Raw genomic sequence first — 21947 nt, 5'->3', positions numbered from 1 at the left:
TATTAACCAAGTCCAAAAGTAGCTACAATGAGTATTTGAAATATTACAAACTATCAAAATAGCCAAGACATTATAAAGATGCCATGACAGCAACAAAACTTCTCATCTCATCCTAAAGTTTTTACATCACTAGTACATTACATTGGACAACTGCATTGAGATTCTTAGTAACAGAGAGCCATCAGCCATGAGCCATGTCAATAGGGCATTATGACTCAGAAGGACGAAGAGGAGGAGGAACATACAGAAAAGGAGGAGGAAGAGGAGGAGGAGGAACATAAAGCAAAAAGTCGTCTCCATGGACAATAGGGTGGCTTTCGCTCCGCTGAAGCTGCATGTGAGATATTGAGCTGCATGTGAGATAAAACAGAAAATCCACAGCAACAAGGGAATGGCATTAATTTCTTACAACTTTCCAGCCAGCAGGTAGTCTGCATGTAGAACAATAGACTCGGGCCAAAGTCAAATCAGTCTCCTGATTCTCAGCTCTAATCCTTTTATAACCTAGATGTACTACATCGTCTAGATGGAATATATTGGCACTGCATCCATGAACAAAATAACAAACCTAGACTTAGTATTATGATCAAAATACACAAAAATAAACCTACTCTATCTGTAACAATTCAAATTAATAAGAATCTTTTCTTAATTCTCAGCCAATCACATTGAGAAACCTACTAGCAAGTGTCTGGAAATAATAATAATTAATGAAAAACATACACGTCCTCAGCCACATAGTAGCTAGCACTGGGATCCCTGGCTTGGACAACAACACCCTACAAGGAGAACATTCATGAAAGAAACATAAAAGAAAAATGTAAAACATAAAATACTCCAATTAATTTCTGATATATGGGGAGAGACATACTCGAATATTTTGGCTGCTAATAAAGCGTTGAGAGCAGTGATTACAGGTGATCCATTCGTCGGGATTTTCTGTTGGTTCCGGTGTTGGTATGGCTGGTTCCAGTGTTTCCGGCCAATCTGTCACTTTCCTTGACCCATGCATTTAGATTGAGTTTAAGGGAAAGAACTAAAATATTCTCAAAAAGATGATAACTGAGATGAGAAGGATTCAAAATGGAAATGTACCTGAAACGAGCAGACATGTTGGATTGATTTGAAAGCAACAACTTCCAAGTGAAAAGGGAATCTGATCAGAAAAAAGAAATTAACAACTTCCGATTGAAATTCAGTTTCAGATTCTTGACCAAGAAACTGAGAGAGAAAATGTACTTGATAAGGATATCAAGAAAAAGAAACAAAGGATTAAAGAATCTGTACCTGATCGCTGATGAACAACACTGAGAAGAAATTGCTGAATGTGAAATCAACAACACCCAAGTTATCAGATTCTTGAAAGCTAGCAAACTTGAATTTTATTTTCTGGAGAAATTGAGACCGAAAGTGATAGAGAAACAGTTATGATTCTTCAATATGAAACAAAGCAAATGAACTACTTGAAATGGATGTCCAGATAAAGAAAGAAAGAAAGAAGAAAGGAGTTAAGAGAATTTTACCAGAATGATGATCAAAAAGACCAAGAAACTGTTGAATGTGAAATCAACAACTTCCAAAGTATTAAGATTGAATTTTCTTGGGAAAGTGAGAGAAAGCGAGAGTTTGTTAATTGGTTTGAAAGAGAGGTGGTTATGAATGTGAAAGAGGACTAGTGATGATTATATACATTAGACAGTTATGGAAGATTGACATTGCACTCAACAACCTTCATATTGCCACCTTGCCATCACATGTTTCTATTATATTTAAAATAATATTATTTAGACATAATGTGTAATTCAAATCTCAAAGAATGTCAATTAAAATTTTAACCCCTTGGTTGGATGATGAATAATATTTTAAATTACCTTAAATTTATTTTTCTTTTGGAACACTGATAAAATATTTTGTTATATTAGATTTTATAAGACAAGATATTTTATAATTTTTATATTTCTCTATTTTAAGAATGTGTCATAATATTTTATTAAAATATTCATCAAGTACAATAAGAAAAAAATATATGCCCTCGTACCAATTCCATTAAATATTCTATGATCCTTTCATGGAGTTATGGATTTGGACAAGCTAGGTTTGTGAAACCTCCATTTTAAAAAATAATTTGCACATTCTTGGAGATTACGATTCGCTCTATTAGAGACATATTAATTGTTTTGGTCTTTAAAAATAATTTAAATGTTTCAAAATAGAAAATATGTCATTTATACTAAACCTTATCTTCTATAATATATCAAATCTTGTGATTCAAACATGAAATAGAATATAATGTGTCGATTACGACATTTGGCAAAAGCAATGTCTTGAGATGTGTAGCCTTGGTATTCTTTACCACCATAAGAGTAAATGGTAGTAATGGAAGAGCTCAAAAAATTTTCAACCATTTTCTTAATTTTGGAAAGAGTGAAAAAATGTCTGATTTATGTGATAAGGGGAACAACCCTTAATATTTGGTGAAATGATCAACGAAAATAACATAATAAGAGAATCCATCAATGGAACGAAAAGGGGAGGGTCCCCATACATCTATATAAACAATATCAAGAGGAAAATGACTATGGAGACTAGATTTGTCAATGGAGGCATTATTTGTCTTGCAGAATTGAGAGACAGAAATTATTCAATGGAACACACAAGACATTTGCGAGAGAGAGAGAAAGAATGAGATGGAGTGGAGAGAGTTGTCTTGCCAACATGAGTAATGTCTAAACCTCTACCATCACCAATGAAGATATCATTTGGACCCTTGTATGGTTGTTGAAGAGATAAGCTGTTTAGATTCGATGAAACATGATAGGGGGCACCGATATCCAAGAGCCAACTAGGTGAGGAGGTGTTGGTGTTGATAGTTGGGTTGGCAGTAGGGTTGGATGAAAGGAACGATTTCTAATTAGCAATATAACATTGGCAAGTAATATAGCATTTCTTCTCATAGAATTGTCATATTACTGGGGCATTCTTGCTTATTTGGTGATTCTTGGCATTCTTGTTGGTTTTTTTATCAATAAACTGTAGTTAGGATTCAAATTTTGCTTGTCATCAATTGTGATTTCGGAGGAGGGCATCACACTGTGATTTCCATGAACAAGATGATTGTTGGCAAAGAGTTTGCATCGGTCATGGTGAAAAGAAACTTGTGAGAGCTAGAATAGCTATGATACCATATAAGAGAAAATGAATGGTCATAGTATATTGTCTTTCATATACATTACAACCTTAAATATTTACAAGATGACTTTCCAAAATACACGAGTTATGCAAGGTAAACATACATTATTCCTAAACATAAGAATTGACCATTGACTATGATGCATGAGTTATGGGTGAGATTGGTTCTCTCCTAACAATTATTATGTTCTGGATGAGTAAACTTATTGAAAAGAGATTGCATTGAGTAATAATTTTATGTCATTTGAAGGAAAATTACAACAAATATTCTTAATCTTGAGAAATTATATCATCTTACATTTTTAGTCTAAAATTAGAAATTGTCAATTACTATATATTTAAAAATTTTGAAGGAACTTCCGCCAAACATGTCCTTAATTTTTCTAAATAGTTACTTCAAATATCTTATTAGTTCAATAGTTTAATATTAATAGCATCTGGTTAGCTCCCCTACCCATCGATTGTTATAAAATGATGAGTTGTGATGGATTCTTTTTAATAGTAAATCATATATTAAAGTATCCTATGAATAAAAGAGGTCTAAATTATTTTATGGTCTTGTCTAATTACTTAATTTCAAAAATTAAAATCTTATTTTGTTAGAATTAGATACCTAAACGATTTTAAACTTGTTTAACCATATATGTCTTGTTTGGTTAATGCAACATACTGAATAATTACCCTTGATTTCTCGGATAATTAACTAATTAAGCAAGTGGGATACCATTTGAATAAAATCTTATTAGATTTCTAATGGGTCAGATGTTCAATCCTTTTGGGCATTGCAACTTGGATACCATGAAGAAAAGGAAGTCATTTACACATTACGACATAGAATTCTCATGAATTTATTCAACCCAACATGAAAGCTTCTGAAAACATTGCTTCAAGTTTTCATGCAACAGAGCTGGTACTAGCTAGCAATTGGTATTACATCACAAGTACATTGCATTGGATAACTACTGTATTGAGATTCTTAAGTAACAGAGAGAGCCATCAGCCACGAGCCACATCCACTGTATATATGGAGAGCCATCAGCCATTATGGCTGAGAAGGAGAAGCAGCAGGAGGAGTAACTGGCAGCAAAACATGGCCTACATCGACAATAGGGTGAGTTTGGCTCCGCTGAAGCTGCATGTGACGAGATATTGAGCTTGAGATTAGAGCTTGCCAACATATAAAACAGAAAATTCACAGCAACAAGGCCAAATTAATTTCTTACGACTTTCCAGCCAGCAGGTAGTCTGCATCTGTCACAGTAGATACGGGTCAAGGCCAAATTATTCTCCCCATTTTCAGCTGTAATCCATTCAGAAATTATTAATCCATTGTCTGGACGGTAAGTGTTAGTACTGCATCCATGAACAAACACAAACCGAGCCTTATGTTGTGATTAAAATCCACAAAAATAAAGCTACTCTATCTGTAACAATTCAAATTAATAAGAGTCGATCTTTTTCTTTATCCTCAACCAAGCACATTGAAAAACCTACAAGCAAGTGTAATAATAAATGAAAAGCATACACGTAATCAGCCACATAGTAGCTAGTATTGGGTTCCCTGGCTTGTACAACAACACCCTACAAGGAGAACATTCATCAAAGAAACATAAAAGAAAGTGTGATACATAAAATACTCCAATTAATTTCTGATATATGGAGAGAGACATACTCGAACATTTGGGCTGCTACTAAAGAGCCGAGAGCAGTAATGACAGCTGAGCCATGTTGCAGTTGAGTCCGGTGTTGATGTGGTTGGTCTTGATGTTTTCGGAACTATCACTTTCCTTGACCCCATGCATTTATAATTAAGTTCAAGATCAGAAAGAACAAAAATTTCATAAAGAAGATGAGAGTTGAGATGAAAAGGATTCAATCGGGGAATGTACCTGAAATTAGCATACATGTTGGATTAATTTGAAAGAAACAGCTTCCAAGTGAAAAGGGAATCTGATCAGAAAACAGAAATTAACAACTTCCAAGTGAATTTGAGTTTCAGATTCTTGACCAAGAAACTGAGAAAGAAATTGTACTTGACGAGGATATCAAGAAAAAGAAACAAAGGATTAAAGAATCTGCACCTAATCGATGATGAACAACACTGAGAAGAAATTGCTGAATGTGAAATCAGCAACACCCAAGTGATCAGATTCTTGAAAGCTAGCAAAGTTGAATTCAATTTTCTGGAGAAAGTGAGACCGAAGGTGAGAGAAAGTGATAGAGAAACATATATGATTCTTCAACAAGAAACAAAGCAAATGAACTACTCGAAATGGATCTCCAGAGAAAAAGGAAGAGAGGAGTTCAGAGAATTTTACCGGATTGATGACCAAAAAGACCAAGAAATTGTTGAATGTGAAATCAACAACTTCCAAAGTATATGATTGAATTTTCTTGGGAAAGTGAGAGGAAGCGGGAGTTTGTTAATTGGTTCGAAAGAGAGATAGTTGTGAATGTGGAAGAGGAATAGTGATGATTATATACTCTAAACAGTTATGCAAGATTGTCATTACAGTTAACAACCTTCATATTACCACTTTGCCACCATATGTTTTTATTATATATAAAATAAATTAGTAAAAGAATATTTATTAGAAGTGATTTTAGAAACCGTTTCTAGTATTTCTAACACTTAAATAATGAAAATCTTCAAGCATTAAAAATATTAAAAGTGATTTCTAGAATTACTATCAAATGAGCTCTAATTCAAACATAAAAAAAATATAAATTAAAATTTTAACCCTTGGTGGTGAATTTTTTAAATTACCTTAATTTTATTTTCTCTTTTGGAACACCAATCAAATATTTTGTTATATTAGATTTTATAAAACATAAGATATTTTATAATTTTTATATTTCTCCATTTTAACAATGTGTTATAGTATTTTATTAAAATATTCATCAAGTACAATAATATATATATATATATATATATATATATATACCCTCATCCCAATTCTATTAAATATTCTATGATCATTTGATTGAGATATGAATTTGGACAAGCTAGGTTTGTGAAGCCTCCGTTTTCACAAATAATTTGGACTCCCTTGGAAATTACTACTCGCTCTCATAGAGCCATATTAATTCTTTTGGTCTTTAAAAAATAATTCAAACATTTCAAATTAGAAAATATGTCATTTATAAATCTTTTATTTTTCTCTTCAAAAAATAATCAAATGTTTTATACTATTACTTTTTAAAATACATAACATATTCTACAATTTTTATTGCGCTCTATATTAAAAATATAGTGTATTATTCAATTAAAATATTCACTGGTTAAGTATAATAAAATAAATATCACTACCTTCTAAAACTAATTATACCTTATTAATTACTAATTTTATTAAATTGTATGGCCATTTCAAAAAGATTTATGTTTTGAAAAGGTGCCTTTCGTCTATCTCCCTTGTTACAAAGTAATCTAGAATATCTTAGAAATTGTCCTAATGCAGCATTGAAGGATAATTTTTAAGTCGATGCAAAAAAGGCACTACCAATAGACTAGATATCACATGTATAACTTGATTCTGAAGCCTTCGTAACCAAGTCTCATTTGCTTAGAGAATATCTATTTGGGGTTGCATCACTTCGTACCTTAGCCTCATTTTTTTTATCTTGGTCTCACCTTTTTATACTCAAGTCTCATTTGTTTAACCATATATTATCAACAGTCCACATACAAAGTGCAGTGGGTCCCAATTTAGTAACTAAGTTTTTTCCTAAAAAATATTTCTCATTTTCATAGTTCCTAAGGCGAACAAAAAGAAGACCATCCCAAAGCACTACCCTCTAGCCACCAAACCTCAAGGCCATCTCGAGTAAAAAGCCTTTGTAGTTAGGCAACACCAAACCCATGAAGCAAGAAGTTTGTAAAAAGCCTTTAAATTCCCTCCAATGGGGGAAAGTGCTCAATCTCCGGATAAAGCCACTTTTAATTGTGCAACAAAGTTAATTAATTTAGCATTGTCTATCAAGGAACCACTATTTCATAATTGGCATTCAACTCTAAATAGTCTTTTATTTTGTTATATTGTAATAAATATCTTTCATAATAATTTGAAGATGAATGCATTGGCCCAAACGAAACTCAGATCTATGACCTACCATCCACTACATGTAGACTTCCCATGAACTGGTGTTCATAATCTAATAAGGTAGTATTATCACCTATCAATATTACCTCTCAAATCCTTGAATTATAGATCTCACTTATTATGTGATTAACTGACGTACTCTAACTCTAAGAAACATATGTCAAATTCAACTAAAAGAATTACTATGACCATCGATTTCATGATCACATGTCCTTTGGATCACCTAATTGGGCATACTATCTCAATCCCATAAGATATCATGGTGCCTTTATTAAGAATACTTATTGTCACCAGCCTCCATCAATACTGACCCAATCCATAGAGATATATGACAACTTTAAGGTTTCACCCATAAGTCAAAGCCTCCTATGGATTTTGACACAGACTCAATATCCTCTCAAGGTTGAGAGTTCATGCAGTATAGTAACTTAGTGAATCATGGCAATTGATAGTCTTAAGTCATAATTCACCGCAGGTCTTGTCCAATGTGCATTACATACATTAGTGCACTCACCATGGGAAATTCATCCCAACGGCCAAGACAAGTCATCTAATCCAATTAGAAGGTGGTGCACTACAGTCTCTACTGGATTGCCCAAATTTATGAACCAACTATGTACAACTTATCTACTTATAAGGAACTCATGACTTATATCCTTTTTGCAATTCCTAATGCATTCAAATCATGTACAATGTAAAATATATGGGATGAATGCTCAAATCAATGTCAATATACCAAAATGATAGCAAGGGTAGACCCTCGATTTTGTTCTATTAGCACATGTGACATTACGTGTCTTCCTATACTTCTTAATTCATGGTCATCCTTTGGCCTTTCGAGTTAAGATTAAGTCTCATTCGGATCTTTTTTTAGGATAGGTTCCACTTGAATGCTTCTATAGGCATAATTCACTTAAGTTAGTTTTTGAGTTTGATTTCTGAGTTTTGAGAATAAGTGAGCTTTGGATTGATGTTGGATCTTCGACTACAAGAAATGAGTTTTTCGATATTTAGATGTACAAGATGAATTTTCAATTTTTTGGTTCTCTCCCATTTGGTTGTAAATATTTGTGCTTGTTTCATCTACTTTCTTTTTATTTCATTATTATTATTATTATTATTATTATTATTATTTTGGCATGAGATTTGCAGTTTGATTTCTTTTGCATGTGTGTGATTAATAATCAATTTTAAATATACGTGTGATTGATATACTATTTTTTTTATCGCATAATTTTGATGTTTAGTATTTTTTTAGTTTGCCTTATTCTTACATTCATCCTTATTTTATTTTGCATGGGATTTGACTAGTATATATCAGAGATTGAGGACTGGTATGCAATTTCCAAAAAACATCCTTGGCAAGCATGTGGTCATTCTCAAAAGATTTTGTCAAAACATGTAAGAAGTACAGTGCAAATAAAAGTTTAGAAGAAGCAACAGTTTTAATAAGTGAAGATGTTGTTATAATTCGAGCCTCAACTACCCATGCATTAGTATCTAGTCACACTAAGTGCAATAGAGGTTTAAGTGTTTAATCATGTGGCAGCCATGCAACTCCCATTAGTGTTGGGATATTGCCCTACGAATTTAAGTGGGTCAAAGTGCAACTTGGATTCACTTTTGAATTGCACCTCAACTAGGCCTTACCAATAGTCTAAGTTTCTCAGGTCCCACCTTTGAATGGCCATGCATAGCCATTTGGGTGCATGTAATCTTTTCTATGTACATGCAGTCAACAAGGCATAATTGATGTTTTATTGGAAATTAGGATACAAGTGAAGACCATGTTATGGACACCCATGCAATAAGTAAGAGGAATGGGCTAGGGCACATGGGCATCAGGAAATGTGATATGCCAGAATTTGAAAGAGTTGAGGTGGGATTTTCGAAGAGTTTTTACATGGGGAAAGAGGGGGTTTTGAAAAAACCATATGAGGGGCTATTTTTAGGAGAAAAGTTCTTTTTATAAGGGGTATGGGAAAAGCAAAAAATGGAGGATGCAATATTGGGGATTTTGTCATAAAAAATTGAAAGGTTCTGATAGTGAGAAAATGATGAGAGAAAGAAAGAGAAAGAGAGCAACAAGATAAGGGAAGCAGTGTAAGAGTTGGTCATCTTTGTCCAGGTATGATTATAACATGTTTCATATTATCCCATTTTACACTATTCTACCCTGCCCTTGCCCATTTTGGGTTCATTTTGATGTTTGATTGTGAACATTAGATATTGTATATGTCTGTGGGTTACTGAATGCTGAGGCCACATATGAGTAGTATGATTATGAAATTGTTAAGTCTAGAAGCATCTTAGAACGTGTTTTTAAGTGCCTTGACACAAAGAGATGTGAATAATTCCAGAAAGCTACAACTTAAGTTTCTTTCTACTCGCTCCTAAGTGCATGCAGTCTTTGCATTGCATGGTTATCTTCGATGAACCCCATGCATCCATCCACCCACACCCGAACTTTTACCAGATCACCTCTGTCGGGCTTGACATGATCTAGACTTGCCGAGTGTTGATAGTGATAGTTTGCAAGTATACATTTTTCCATAAGATTGGCTTTGTCCCTTAGAAAGACATTCTGATTCTAGTATTTAGGAGACTTTCAATTTTGATTTGGTAGTTACGTATCATTTTAGGCATAATGAGAAGTAGGATGATTCTTGCAGAATGAAGAAGATAGAGTTGGTCTTCGTCCTTGTCCCGATCATAGACCACTTTGTGACAGTTGTGGAAATTACTAAGCTCCTAGTTGATTGAGTTGACTGTTTTCAGTCACTTTGCTCATCATGCAGCCATTTGCTTGAGCCTTCTTCTCATTTGCAGACTGTGTAGTCTCTTTTTGCTTCCATGTCTAGACACATTTGTATAGTCTACTTCACTCAAATCGATTTATTTAAAATAAAATAAAAAATTGGTATCCTATTCTAACCCTTTATCATCATCATCATCATCACTTGCCCACTTGTTCTGTACCTGTATGAAAAACCAGAAACCACTTATGGGAGATGTGGTGAAGCAAATTCCCTCAGACCTAGTTCATTCAACTTGCGGTGTTTGTAGTTGATACACTTTGCTAGTCCGTGATTGATGTGGGAAATGAATTTAGTGTTCCTTCATGTATCTTCTTCCCTTTTGACATAGCCTTTTCTTGGCTTCATGCTTTGTTTTCAAACCCTCTATGACCATTCAGGCTGTGGATATTACTGAGTTGGGCAGATTGGATGCTGACTTGTTGGTACCAAGTTTTGCCAACTAAGTTTCTGCTCAAGTATTGCTTTTTATGACATTCAGCAAAGCTTTGTACATAATCCATCATTGGGTTGCTTGACTATGAAGGCATGGGAGTCATAAACCCAAAAGAGACAGGTGTTGATCGATGGTAGTAAATAATGATGTTCCCCTGAACTAGGACCTTATCAATAATTCTCCTTCTCTAATCCCATGCGTGGAACCATGGAAGTTCACACCCAGCTCAAACTTATTGTTAATTTCTCATTAGAATACCCCTCCAATTGCAGATTTTGCTCACATGGCATTTTTATCTATTTGTATCGATATAAATTTTCTTAATGAAAAATCGGGGTAGCAAGCTTTTATTTGGAGATCGTCCACTTGTAGTCTAAATTGGATCAAAACTGAATAGTGGCTCTTACTGAATCTACCACTCATTTGATGGCCACGAGGACCCTATCCTATGTTTAGTCTAAATAACTGAGATCGATAAGAGTGACATTCATGGTTTTGTCTTATCACATTGAATGAGCAATTCTTGGGCAAAAAACTTAGGTGGTTAATCTGAGGCAATTGACATGTCTAGATGAGAGAGACTTACTATTGTACTTTTCATTCACGTTGGCATGCTGCCAATAATATATTAGAGAATTCATTATAATAGATTTTCTTTTTATTTTTAAATTCTTGTAATTGGTTGTAATTTCCTATTTTTGTTGTAATTCCCTAATCCTAGGATTGTTTCCTATTTTTGTTGTAATTCTCTAATTCTAGGATTGTTTCCTATTTTTGAGTTTTAGGTAACTCACGGCAATGCCCATCTTTGTGTATATATATTCATTCTTAATCAATGGAAAAGTTAAGTCATTGTTTCTCAATAATTCTCTCTCTAATTCAACATGGTATCAAGAGCCTAATCTTCTTGGGTGTATTTTCTTCCTCTTTTTTTTTTCTACAACCAGTCTCCTCAATGGCTTCTGGTGCATCCCTCTCTTCCACCAATGATCCTATCACCATCCAAAACTCACAAGATCCTCAACATCCCCTCCTTACAATCAATCTCTCCAATATCACCAAATTCTCATCCACCAATTATCTCACATGGAGCCTTCAAATCCAATCTCTTCTTGAAGGTTATAATATTCATCACTTCATTGATGGCACTCATACTCCACCACCACCCACCATCATCGTCACTACAACCGCTTATTGTCCGCACCACCACTTTCCTTGATGCATGGCAAACCTTAGCCAATACCTATGCCAAACCATCTCGTGGTCATATTAAACAATTGAAGGAACAATTAAAGTAGTATGCCAAGGGCTCAAAATCAATTAGTGAATATATGCAGGCGATAAAGACTCGTGCCGATGAACTTGCCCTTTTGGGAAAGCCAATTGATGACGAGGATCTTATTGATCGGGTTCTTGACGAACTCAGTGATGAGTACAAATCTGTCATTAATGCAATTAATGCCCGTGACACGTCAATTTCTTTTGTTGAGCTCCATGAGAAACTTCTCAACAAAGAAGCATCTCTTCAGACCACTCAACCATCTCCTCTATCACTACCAGCAACGACAAATCCCAGAGCCTTCCAGAATCGTCCAAATTGGCGTCCACTAGCCACCACTCCACAACAACTAGACCCTACCACAGTGTTTTCTCCTCATGATCAACGCTAACCTAAACCTTATTTGGGTCATTGTCAAGCACGCAGTATTCAAGGACACACTGTCAAACGATGCCCGATGTTTCGACTTGTCACTAATCAACAATCCTCGACACCTCGTCCTCAAGGCACTTAGGGACATCGCCCCTTCACACCCTGGTAACTATGAGCCTATCATGTTGTTCTTGACAACAACACTACTCCTACTTAGCTGTTGGATAGTGGAGCATCTCACCACGTTACGTCTGACTTGAGCAATCTCTCTCTTCATAACCCATATCAAGGATCTAATGATGTCATGATCGACGATGGATCGACCTTTCCCATCACACATACCGGTTCTACCACCATACCTACTTCCTCTAACACTTTTACTTTACAAAACGTCCTTTGTGTCCCTTCCATGCAAAAAAACTTAATTTCAATTTATCAATTTTGCACTAATAACCATGTTTCTGTTGAATTCTCACCCTCTACTTTTCAAGTGAAAGATCTAAACACAGGGAAAATCCTTTTGATGGGTGAACCTAAGGATTTCAATATATTCCCTTTTGTTACATTCCCATGGCCACTCAAAAGGATTGCGTATATGAGTGGCCGACTACATTCCCCTTTGTTACCTCTTCACCGTTGTTTACATTTTCTAGTGTCAAGGCCACTTTGTCCAAGTGGCACTTTAGACTAGGTCATCCATCATTTACAATTATGAAAAATATTATCTCCAAGTTTTCTTTACCATTGTCTAGTTTGTTATCCTCTTCCACACATTGTAATGCCTGTTCATGTAATAAAAGTCATAAAATTCCATTTTCTTCTTCTACCTTAACCTCATCCCATCCGTTTGAACTTATCTTTTCTAATGTAAGGACCTCTCATGTTTCTTCTGTTGATGGTTTTCAGTACTATGTTATTTTTGTTGACCATTATACATAGTATATTTGGTATTATCCACTTAAAAGGAAATCCCATGTGTATGATGTCTTTGTGCACTTCAAGGCATTAGTCGAAAATAAATTTAAACACCGAATTGTTACCTTCTATTCATATAATGGTGGCGAATATCAAGCCCTTGATAATTTTCTCTTCACCAATGGTATATCCCATCTTACTACACCACCACATACACCTGAACACAATGGTCTTTCTGAATGATGTCATCACCATATTGTTAAAACTAGTCTATCTCTTCTCACTCATGCATCGATGTCTCTAACTTATTGGACTTACGCTTTTGCCACTGTTGTATATCTCATCAACCATATGCCTACACCCACTTTACATCTCTCATTTCCTTTTGACAAATTCTTTAAGTTTCCACCCAACTACACTAAACTTTTGGTGTTCAGTTGCTTATGTTATCCATGGCTTCATCCTTATTCTCAACATAAACTTGACTCTAGTTCCACTCCTTGTGTTTTTCTTGGTTACTCTTCAACACAAAATTCTTATATCTATCTTGATCTGTCCACTTCTAAAACATATATTTCTCGTCATGTCAAATTTCTTGAAAACTCTTTTCCTTTTACCACTCACCAATCCCATCTAGTTCATCCAATCCCATAGATCACTTCCAACTGGCTTCTCCAGATCCAAACTCTACCTGTTTCAAATGGCTCACTTAATTCGCCTCCACAAAGGGATTCCTCGTGTCAACATCCATCCCAAAATGCCCAACCGATCGACCGCCCCTCCTCACCAATTGACCATTTACCACCAGAACCACACAATTCTAAGACCTCTTCTGTTTCAACCACAACCCCACCCACCCATCAAAATACCCATCCCATGACCATTAGAGCCAAAAACAACATCCACAAACCCCTAACCAAGATAAATCTCAATGTTGTCTTTTCTCAACCATCAGACATTGAGCCTCATACTATTAACTAAGCCCTAGCCGATCCCAAATGGAGACAACTATGAATGATGAATTTGATGTTTTTATTCTGAATGGAAATTGGGAGCTTGTTCCATCTACTTCTATGCAAAATCTTGTTGGATGTAAGTGGGTTTTTCGTATTAAATGGCTTCTTGATGGTTCTGTTGACAGGTATAAAGCCAAATTAGTTGCCAAAGGTTTTCATCAGTGACCTAGAGTGGATTATCATGACACCTTTAATCTGGTTGTCAAGCCAACAACAATATGACTTGTTCTAAGCCTGGCAGCTAGTAAAGGTTGGCAGTTGCAACAATTTAATGTTAATAATGTCTTTCTTCAAGGCCATCTTTCCGAAGATGTCCACATGGCCCAACCTCTGGGATTTGTTGATAGAGACAATCCAACACATGTATGCAAATTAAAGAAGGCTATATATGGACACAAACAGGCCCCACGGGATTGGTATCTTGAACTTCGCCAGTTCCTCATTGAGTCTGGGTTCACAAACTCTCATGCAAACACTTCTCTATTCATTCTCCATTCATGTGACTTTACTATATATCTACTTGTTTATATGGATGACATTATTATCACAGGTACCAACACCAATATTATTCAGCTCTACATTGACCTCCTGGCACAAAGATTTTCAATCAAGGATCTTGGCGTCTTGGCCTACTTTCTCGGCATTGAGGTTCTTACCACTCCATCCAGTGTGTTGCTTACTCAAAGGCGCTACATCTCTGATCTTCTTGCCCAGAAAAAAATGTCTAGTGCAAAACCTATTGCTACACCACTTGTTACAGATGGAAATCTCACACTTCATTCAGGTACAACTCTCACTAACTGCACAAAATATAGAACCATTGTTGGCAATCTACAATATATTTGCCTCACTCGCCCAAACCTATCATATGCTATTAACAAGCTATCCCAATTCATGCATCGCCCGATGTCTAAACATTGGAATGTTGCAAAACAACTGCTTCGATATTTGTGTGGCACATTAACTCATGGATTATTTCTTCATAAGGCAAATACACTTTCTTTTCATGCCTTCTCAGATGCAGATTGGGATGGCAACAAAGACGACTATACCTCTACAAGTGCATATATTGTCTATCTTGGTTGTCATCCAATTTCTTGGTCATCCAAGAAACAGCGTGCAATTGCTCGGTCATCCATAGAGGTTGAGTATCGATCAATTGCCGCTACTACTTCAGAAATCAATTAGATTTGTTCCCTTCTCACAGAGATTGGTGTCACTCTTCCTACGCCGCCTGTTATCTATTGTGACAATGTTGGTGCCATGAAACATGTGGCAATTGACTATCACTTTATTCAGGATCAAGTGTAATCAGGTGCTCTTCGTGTTACTCATGTTTCCTCAGCAGATCAACTTATCGACATTTTTACTAAACCACTTCCACGAAGCTGCTTCCACGAATTACAGGTCAAGATTGGTGTCTCCTCCGGAGCTCCATCTTGAGGGGGCATATTAGAGAATTCATTATAATAGATTTTCTTTATATTTTTAAATTTCTGTAATTAGTTGTAATTTCCTATTTTTGTTGTAATTCCCTAATTCTAATATTGTTTCCTATTTTTATGTTTTGGGTAACTCACGGCAATACCCATCTTTGTGTATATATATTCATTCTTAATCAATGAAAAAGTTAAGCCATTGTTTCTCAATAATTCTTTCTCTAATTCAACATAATAGAGAATCAGTTTGTACTTTTGAAAAAGCGCTCCAAACACACAACTCGAACGACACCAAAAGTGAGGCATTCAACCAAAGTTTTTTTTTTTTAGGCAACATGCATAAGAAAGTTTTCTAGCATGCATCAAATGACCACTGCCAATGTTCATTAATTATTATAGTATTGCATGACATTCAAAGTCAACTAACTTTTATTGTTTAAAGAATTCTTGATGCATAGTGGTCTTGGCATTCCATGTAGGATTTATATTATAATATGCATTAGGCAATAATGTGCCTAGATCATGAACCATATTGTGTTATTATTTATTTATTCATTTCGTGTTATTGTAGTTTAGATTTGAAGCTACTATGTATTCATTATTTATTTAAAGTGTTCATTTGTTAGGTTGATCTCATGGCATAAGAATTTTTATTTTATTCCTTATAAATTCATTTGAACATGAAAACAATTAAAATAATTTTTAACATTCATTTTAATTGCTATTTCTCAATGATTCATGGTAAATTAGTTTTCTTAAATTCTCTATTTTAATTTTTTATTTTTTATTTTTTAGTTTTGGTTAATTTTGAATAATAGTGGAAAAATGGAATTTTTAAATTTTAGTTTTGATTAATTTTAATAATAGTCGAAAACTGGATTTTTTAAATTTTAGTTTTGATTAATTTTAATAATAGTGGAAAATTGGATTTTTTTTTTTAATTTTAGTTTTGATTAATTTTTAATAATAGTAGAGAATTGGAATTTTTAAATTTTAGTTTTGATTAATTTTTAATAATAGTGGAAAATTGGAATTTTAAACTTTTAGTTTTGATTAGTTTTTAATAATAGTACAAAAATGGAATTTTTAAATTTTAGTTTTGATTTGTTTTTAATAATAGTACAAAATATGATTTTTTTTTTTTAAATTTTAGTTTTAAATTTTTGAAAATGGTAGAAAATTAGAATCTTTAAATTTTAGTTGACTAATTTTGGGAGATAATTGGAAGACAAGAATTTGAAAATTTTATTTTTAGGTTGACACAAATTAGTTTTTCTAAAATGTCAATTCGACAATCGTATGTTAAATGATTTTTCTGAATATAGAATAAATTAGTTTCATGATTAATATTATAATATTTAATTTCTAGTAGTTAATTTTAGGTTGATTTTATGTTAAATAAGTTTTCTAGAATGTCAAATATTTAGCTTCATAATAATAACCAGTAAGTGTGTTTCATGTTAATTTTATATTGTTTGATTGTGTTATGGAGTTTAAAGTTTTCCCCTGTAGCAATGGTAATTCTTAATTTTTTAAATTTTCTTACTATAAAGAATGTTATTTGATTAAGTTGTTGGATTAAAATTCTTATTTTGAGAAGTGATGTTCCATGATTTGGATAAAATGCTTATTGCAGATAATATAAAATTATTACTTGTAAACTAACATTCTTATTCTATGAAGTGCTAATGCTTGACACTCAAGTACGCTCTCTATCTTTTTTAAAAAAAGTTGCATGAATATGTATGTCATTGGAAACTATATCCATGTTTGATATTGACTTCAGGTGCCTTGATGTTCATTTGATTTACTATGATAAAATGCATGTTGAGTGACATAATACCTGAACTTACTTTGGTGTTTTGGTGATGACATTTAAATTACTGATCTAAGCACGTATATTATCCTTTCTTTATGATTGTGAATTGAATCCTTGTTTGACACGTTAGAATTATCAGGGTTTTGAAGTCACCTCAATCTATATGGGTATCCTCAATCAATTGAGTAATTGTCATATTTCCCTTAACTTAGCTAGTAAAGACCCTTTTAAGGCTTAGAGGGGTGTTACCTCTTTGAAGGTACCTTCCTAATAGGTAACCTGATCCCCGAACCCAAACTTAAGTTTTTCGCATATAGTTTTTCCAAAATTCAGAAGTCATTTTAGGGGTTTTGTTCTTACTTTTTTTCCCCTTTAAAAAAATAAATAAAAGTGAGTGGCGACTCTAAGTTTTTTTTACAAAAATACAATTTTTCCATAAATTTAAAAAGCGAGTCTCGCCAGTTAAGTGCGAACGCACGTGAAAAACGTGGGATCACCAAGGGGATAGTTTTGTCTAACTTTGTTATATCATATATTACTTTTAGAAACTTAATCCCAACAATCCCTTACTCAAACCCTATAATTACAAAATCAAGGGAAAAAACATAAAATCCAAGCATTAAAAGTGTGTCATAAATTTTCTATAACCCAAAAATGGATTGAAAGACAAGATAACTAAAATTAAGGATGATAACAAGGCAAGTTTTGAATGAGACGCCCTCATCCTGATCCCATCTTGATTATTTAAAAATATTCTCATCCCCATCCTAAAAATAAATAAATAAATAAACGGCTAGGGCAAGGTGGGTGTGGGAAATTCTTATACCCACCTTCCCCATCCATTTAGGGTTTTTTTTTTTTCAATTTTTAATTTATAAAAAAATTAATTATATTAAAAATAAATATAAATAAAAAATAAGGCAATACTATCTTGGTTCTAAAAAAATTATAAAAAAAATAAAAATCCAAACTCACCCCTAACTTATTTATCATTTTTTCATACTCATTTTATTAGGATCGTGAAATGTCGGGTATCCAAGAAAACTCACTCCATTGTCATCCCTAACTAAAACATATCAAATGGTATAATTCATACATTACACACTAGTAGATCACTTTCCATTCCCCAAACTGTTTAAAAAACAAAAAAAAAAAATTTACTTTATCTTTCACTGAATCTTTATCAAGGGACCTTTTTTGAGGTTTGTGCCAAGGTTTTAGACAGAAAGATTATGAGTTATTAAATGGCAAAATGAATAAAAACTTGGATACCATTTGAATTTATTAATTAACTAATTAAGCAAGTGGGATACCATTTGAATCAAATCTTATTACATTTCTAATGAATTCATTAATCCCAACAGCACTAACGGGTCAGATGTTCAATCCTTTTGGGCATAGCAACTTGGATACCATGAAGAGAAGGAAGTCATTTACACATTACGACATAGAATTCTCATGAATTTATTCAACCCAACATGAAAGCTTCTGAAAACATTGCTTCAAGTTTTCATGCAACAGAGCTGGTACTAGCTAGCAATTGGTATTACATCACAAGTACATTGCATTGGATAACTACTGTATTGAGATTCTTAAGTAACAGAGAGAGCCATCAGCCACGAGCCACATCCACTGTATATATGGAGAGCCATCAGCCATTATGGCTGAGAAGGAGAAGCAGCAGGAGGAGTAACTGGCAGCAAAACATGGCCTATATCGACAATAGGGTGAGTTTGGCTCCGCTGAAGCTGCATGTGACGAGATATTGAGCTTGAGATTAGAGCTTGCCAACATATAAAACAGAAAATTCACAGCAACAAGGCCAAATTAATTTCTTACGACTTTCCAGCCAGCAGGTAGTCTGCATCTGTCACAGTAGATACGGGTCAAGGCCAAATTATTCTCCCCATTTTCAGCTGTAATCCATTCAGAAATTATTAATCCATCGTCTGGACGGTAAGTGTTAGTACTGCATCCATGAACAAACACAAACGTAGCCTTATGTTGTGATTAAAATCCACAAAAATAAAGCTACCCTATCTGTAACAATTCAAATTAATAAGAATCGATCTTTTTCTTTATTCCCAACCAAGCACATTAAAAAACCTACTAGCAAGTGTAATAATAAATGAAAAACATACATGTAATCAACCACATGGTAGCTAGTATTGGGTTCCCTGGCTTGTACAACAACACCCTACAAGGAGAACGTTCATCAAAGAAACATAAAAGAAAAATGTAAAACATAAAATGCTCCAATTAATTTCTGATATATGGAGAGAGACATACTCGAACATTTAGGTTGCTAATAAAGAACCGAGAGCAGTAATGACAGCTGAGCCATGTTGGAGTTGGGTCCGGATCCTGTGCTGGAGTTGGGTCCTGTGTTGATGTGGTTGGTCTTGATGTTTTCGGAACTATCACTTTCCTTGACCCCATGCATTTATAATTAAGTTCAAGATCAGAAAGAACAAAAATTTTATAAAGAAGATGAGAGTTGAGATGAAAAGGATTCAATCAGGGAATGTACCAGAAATTAGCATACATGTTGGATTAATTTGAAAGAAACAGCTTCCAAGTGAAAAGGGAATCTGATCAGAAAACAGAAATTAACAACTTCCAAGTGAATTTGTGTTTCAGATTCTTGACCAAGAAACTGAGAAAGAAATTGTACTGGACGAGGATATCAAGAAAAAGAAACAAAGGATAAAAGAATCTGTACCTAATCGATGATGAACAACACTGAGAAGAAATTGCTGAATGTGAAATCAGCAACACCCAAGTGATCAGATTCTTGAAAGCTAGCAAACTTGAATTTGATTTTCTGGAGAAAGTGAGACCGAAGGTGAGAGAAAGTGATAGAGAAACATATATGATTCTTCAACAAGAAACAAAGCAAATGAACTACTCGAAATGGATCTCCGGAGAAAAAGGAAGAGAGGAGTTCAGAGAATTTTACCGGATTGATGACCAAAATGACCAAGAAATTGTTGAATGTGAAATCAACAACTTCCAAAGTATATGATTGAATTTTCTTGGGAAAGTGAGAGAAAGCGGGAGTTTGTTAATTGGTTCGAAAGAGAGACAGTTGTGAATGTGGAAGAGGAATAGTGATGATTATATACTCTAAACAGTTACGCAAGATTGTCATTACACTCAACAACCTTCATATTACCACCTTGCCACCACATGTTTTTATTATATATAAAATAATTCAATAAAAGAATATTTTGACATAAGGTGTAATTCAAACATCAAAAAATGTAAATTAAAATTTTAACCCTTGTCTATCTCCCTTGTTACAAAGTAATCTAAAATCTCTTAGAAATTAGGGTCCTAATGCAGCATTGAAGGATAATTTTTTAGTGGATGCAAAAAAGGCACTACCAATAGACTAGTTATCGATCACATGTACAACTTGAGTCTCATGCCTTTGTAACCAAGTCTCATTTGCTTACACAATATATAATTGGGGTTGCATCACTTTGTACCTTGGCCTCATTTCTTTGTATCTTGGTCTCGTCTTTTTATGCTCAAGTCTCATTTGTTTAACCATATATTATCAACAGTCCACATACAAAGTGCAGTGGGTCCCAATTTAGTAACTAAGTTTTTTCCTAGAAAATATTTCTCATTTTCATAGTTCGTAAGGCGAACAAAAAGCAAACCATCCCAAAGCAATACCCTCTAGCCACCAAACCTCAAGGCCGGCCATCTCGAGTAAAAAGCCTTTGTAGTTAGGCAACGCCAAACCCATGAAGCAAGAAGTTTGTAAAAAGCCTTCAAATTCCCTCCAATGGGGGAAAGTGTTCAATCTCCAGATAAAGCCACTTCTAATTGTATAATTCATCCCTAACTAAAATATATCAAAAGGTATAATTCATACATTAAACACCAATAGTTTGGTTACCATGGGAGTTCACCCATCAAAAAGTCATCTTCATGGCGCAACATAACTAAATAAACAAGTAAAAAGTCAATGTCTCCATAATTGGAGTTCAAATGAAGAAAACATCCACAAGCAATAATATTACAATAGAAGGAGATGGAAATCTGCCCTAATCTAAGCTAAAAATACGAAGAAACTTAAACCCTAGAAAAGAACAAAGAGGTCCCAATGGAAAGGAGAAGCCCTCTCTCAATGTACAAAATGGGGGTATTTATACCCCTTCCATTGTTTCCACAGCCTAGGAGCATGATTAGGGAGGCTTGGAGGTCCAAGGATTACAAGAGCAACTCAAGAGGAAATGACACACCAGATGGCCCCATGGGCCATGATGCCAGTCTTCACATAAACCCTACATTTGCTTTAGAAATTTTCTTATTTTTTTGCCAATCTTCCCTAATTTTTCTGGCTAAGTAAATGGATTCCAAATATTACGAAAATTAGTAATATTAACTATCAATTTCTAGAACAGGGAAAAAAAAAATTTGGGCCCAATTGGGTATGTGGTCCACTCAAGCTTGAAACTCTAAAAACTATGCCTTCAAACTTGTTGCAACTCTACCCCTTCGGCTTCAACATGATGTGGCTAAAGTTGGCAAATGGTTGAGCATCCCAAGCCC

General features: G+C 34.3%; 3 protein-coding genes across 4 annotated transcripts; all 3 read right to left on the bottom strand.

Annotated features, from left to right (window-relative positions):
• Positions 1–208: 208 nt before the first annotated feature.
• Positions 209–1551, bottom strand: LOC117931932. The gene is made up of 7 exons (XM_034853003.1): positions 1524–1551; positions 1288–1389; positions 1096–1156; positions 872–998; positions 724–779; positions 410–542; positions 209–331 (listed from the first exon to the last, which is right to left on the bottom strand). The coding sequence occupies exons 3-7, from the start codon at positions 1110–1112 to the stop codon at positions 209–211; spliced, it is 456 nt and encodes a 151-aa protein (XP_034708894.1). The 5' UTR covers positions 1113–1156; positions 1288–1389; positions 1524–1551.
• Positions 1552–4016: 2465 nt separating this feature from the next.
• Positions 4017–5601, bottom strand: LOC117932721. Of its 2 annotated transcripts, XM_034854015.1 has the most exons (7): positions 5508–5601; positions 5271–5304; positions 5079–5139; positions 4862–4976; positions 4715–4770; positions 4413–4542; positions 4017–4321 (listed from the first exon to the last, which is right to left on the bottom strand). In XM_034854015.1, exons 3-7 carry the CDS (start codon positions 5093–5095, stop codon positions 4232–4234), a joined length of 408 nt encoding a protein of 135 aa, XP_034709906.1. In that variant the 5' UTR covers positions 5096–5139; positions 5271–5304; positions 5508–5601; the 3' UTR covers positions 4017–4231. The 2 variants fall into 2 exon arrangements, with proteins under 2 accessions (XP_034709906.1, XP_034709905.1); XM_034854014.1 differs by lacking the exon at positions 5508–5601 and having other exon boundaries at positions 5271–5461.
• A 13223-nt stretch (positions 5602–18824) lies between these two features.
• LOC117932720 lies at positions 18825–20215 on the bottom strand. Its single transcript, XM_034854013.1, has 6 exons — positions 20104–20215; positions 19912–19972; positions 19671–19809; positions 19523–19578; positions 19221–19350; positions 18825–19129 (listed from the first exon to the last, which is right to left on the bottom strand). Exons 2-6 carry the CDS (start codon positions 19926–19928, stop codon positions 19040–19042), a joined length of 432 nt encoding a protein of 143 aa, XP_034709904.1. The 5' UTR covers positions 19929–19972; positions 20104–20215; the 3' UTR covers positions 18825–19039.
• Between the last annotated feature and the right edge of the window lie 1732 nt (positions 20216–21947).

Source organism: Vitis riparia, chromosome 15, assembly GCF_004353265.1.
Source record: "Vitis riparia cultivar Riparia Gloire de Montpellier isolate 1030 chromosome 15, EGFV_Vit.rip_1.0, whole genome shotgun sequence".
NCBI classification, from domain to species: Eukaryota; Viridiplantae; Streptophyta; class Magnoliopsida; order Vitales; family Vitaceae; genus Vitis; species Vitis riparia.
The sequence above is the reverse complement of the archived record's forward strand: the minus strand, read 5'-3'. Positions and strand labels throughout refer to the sequence as shown.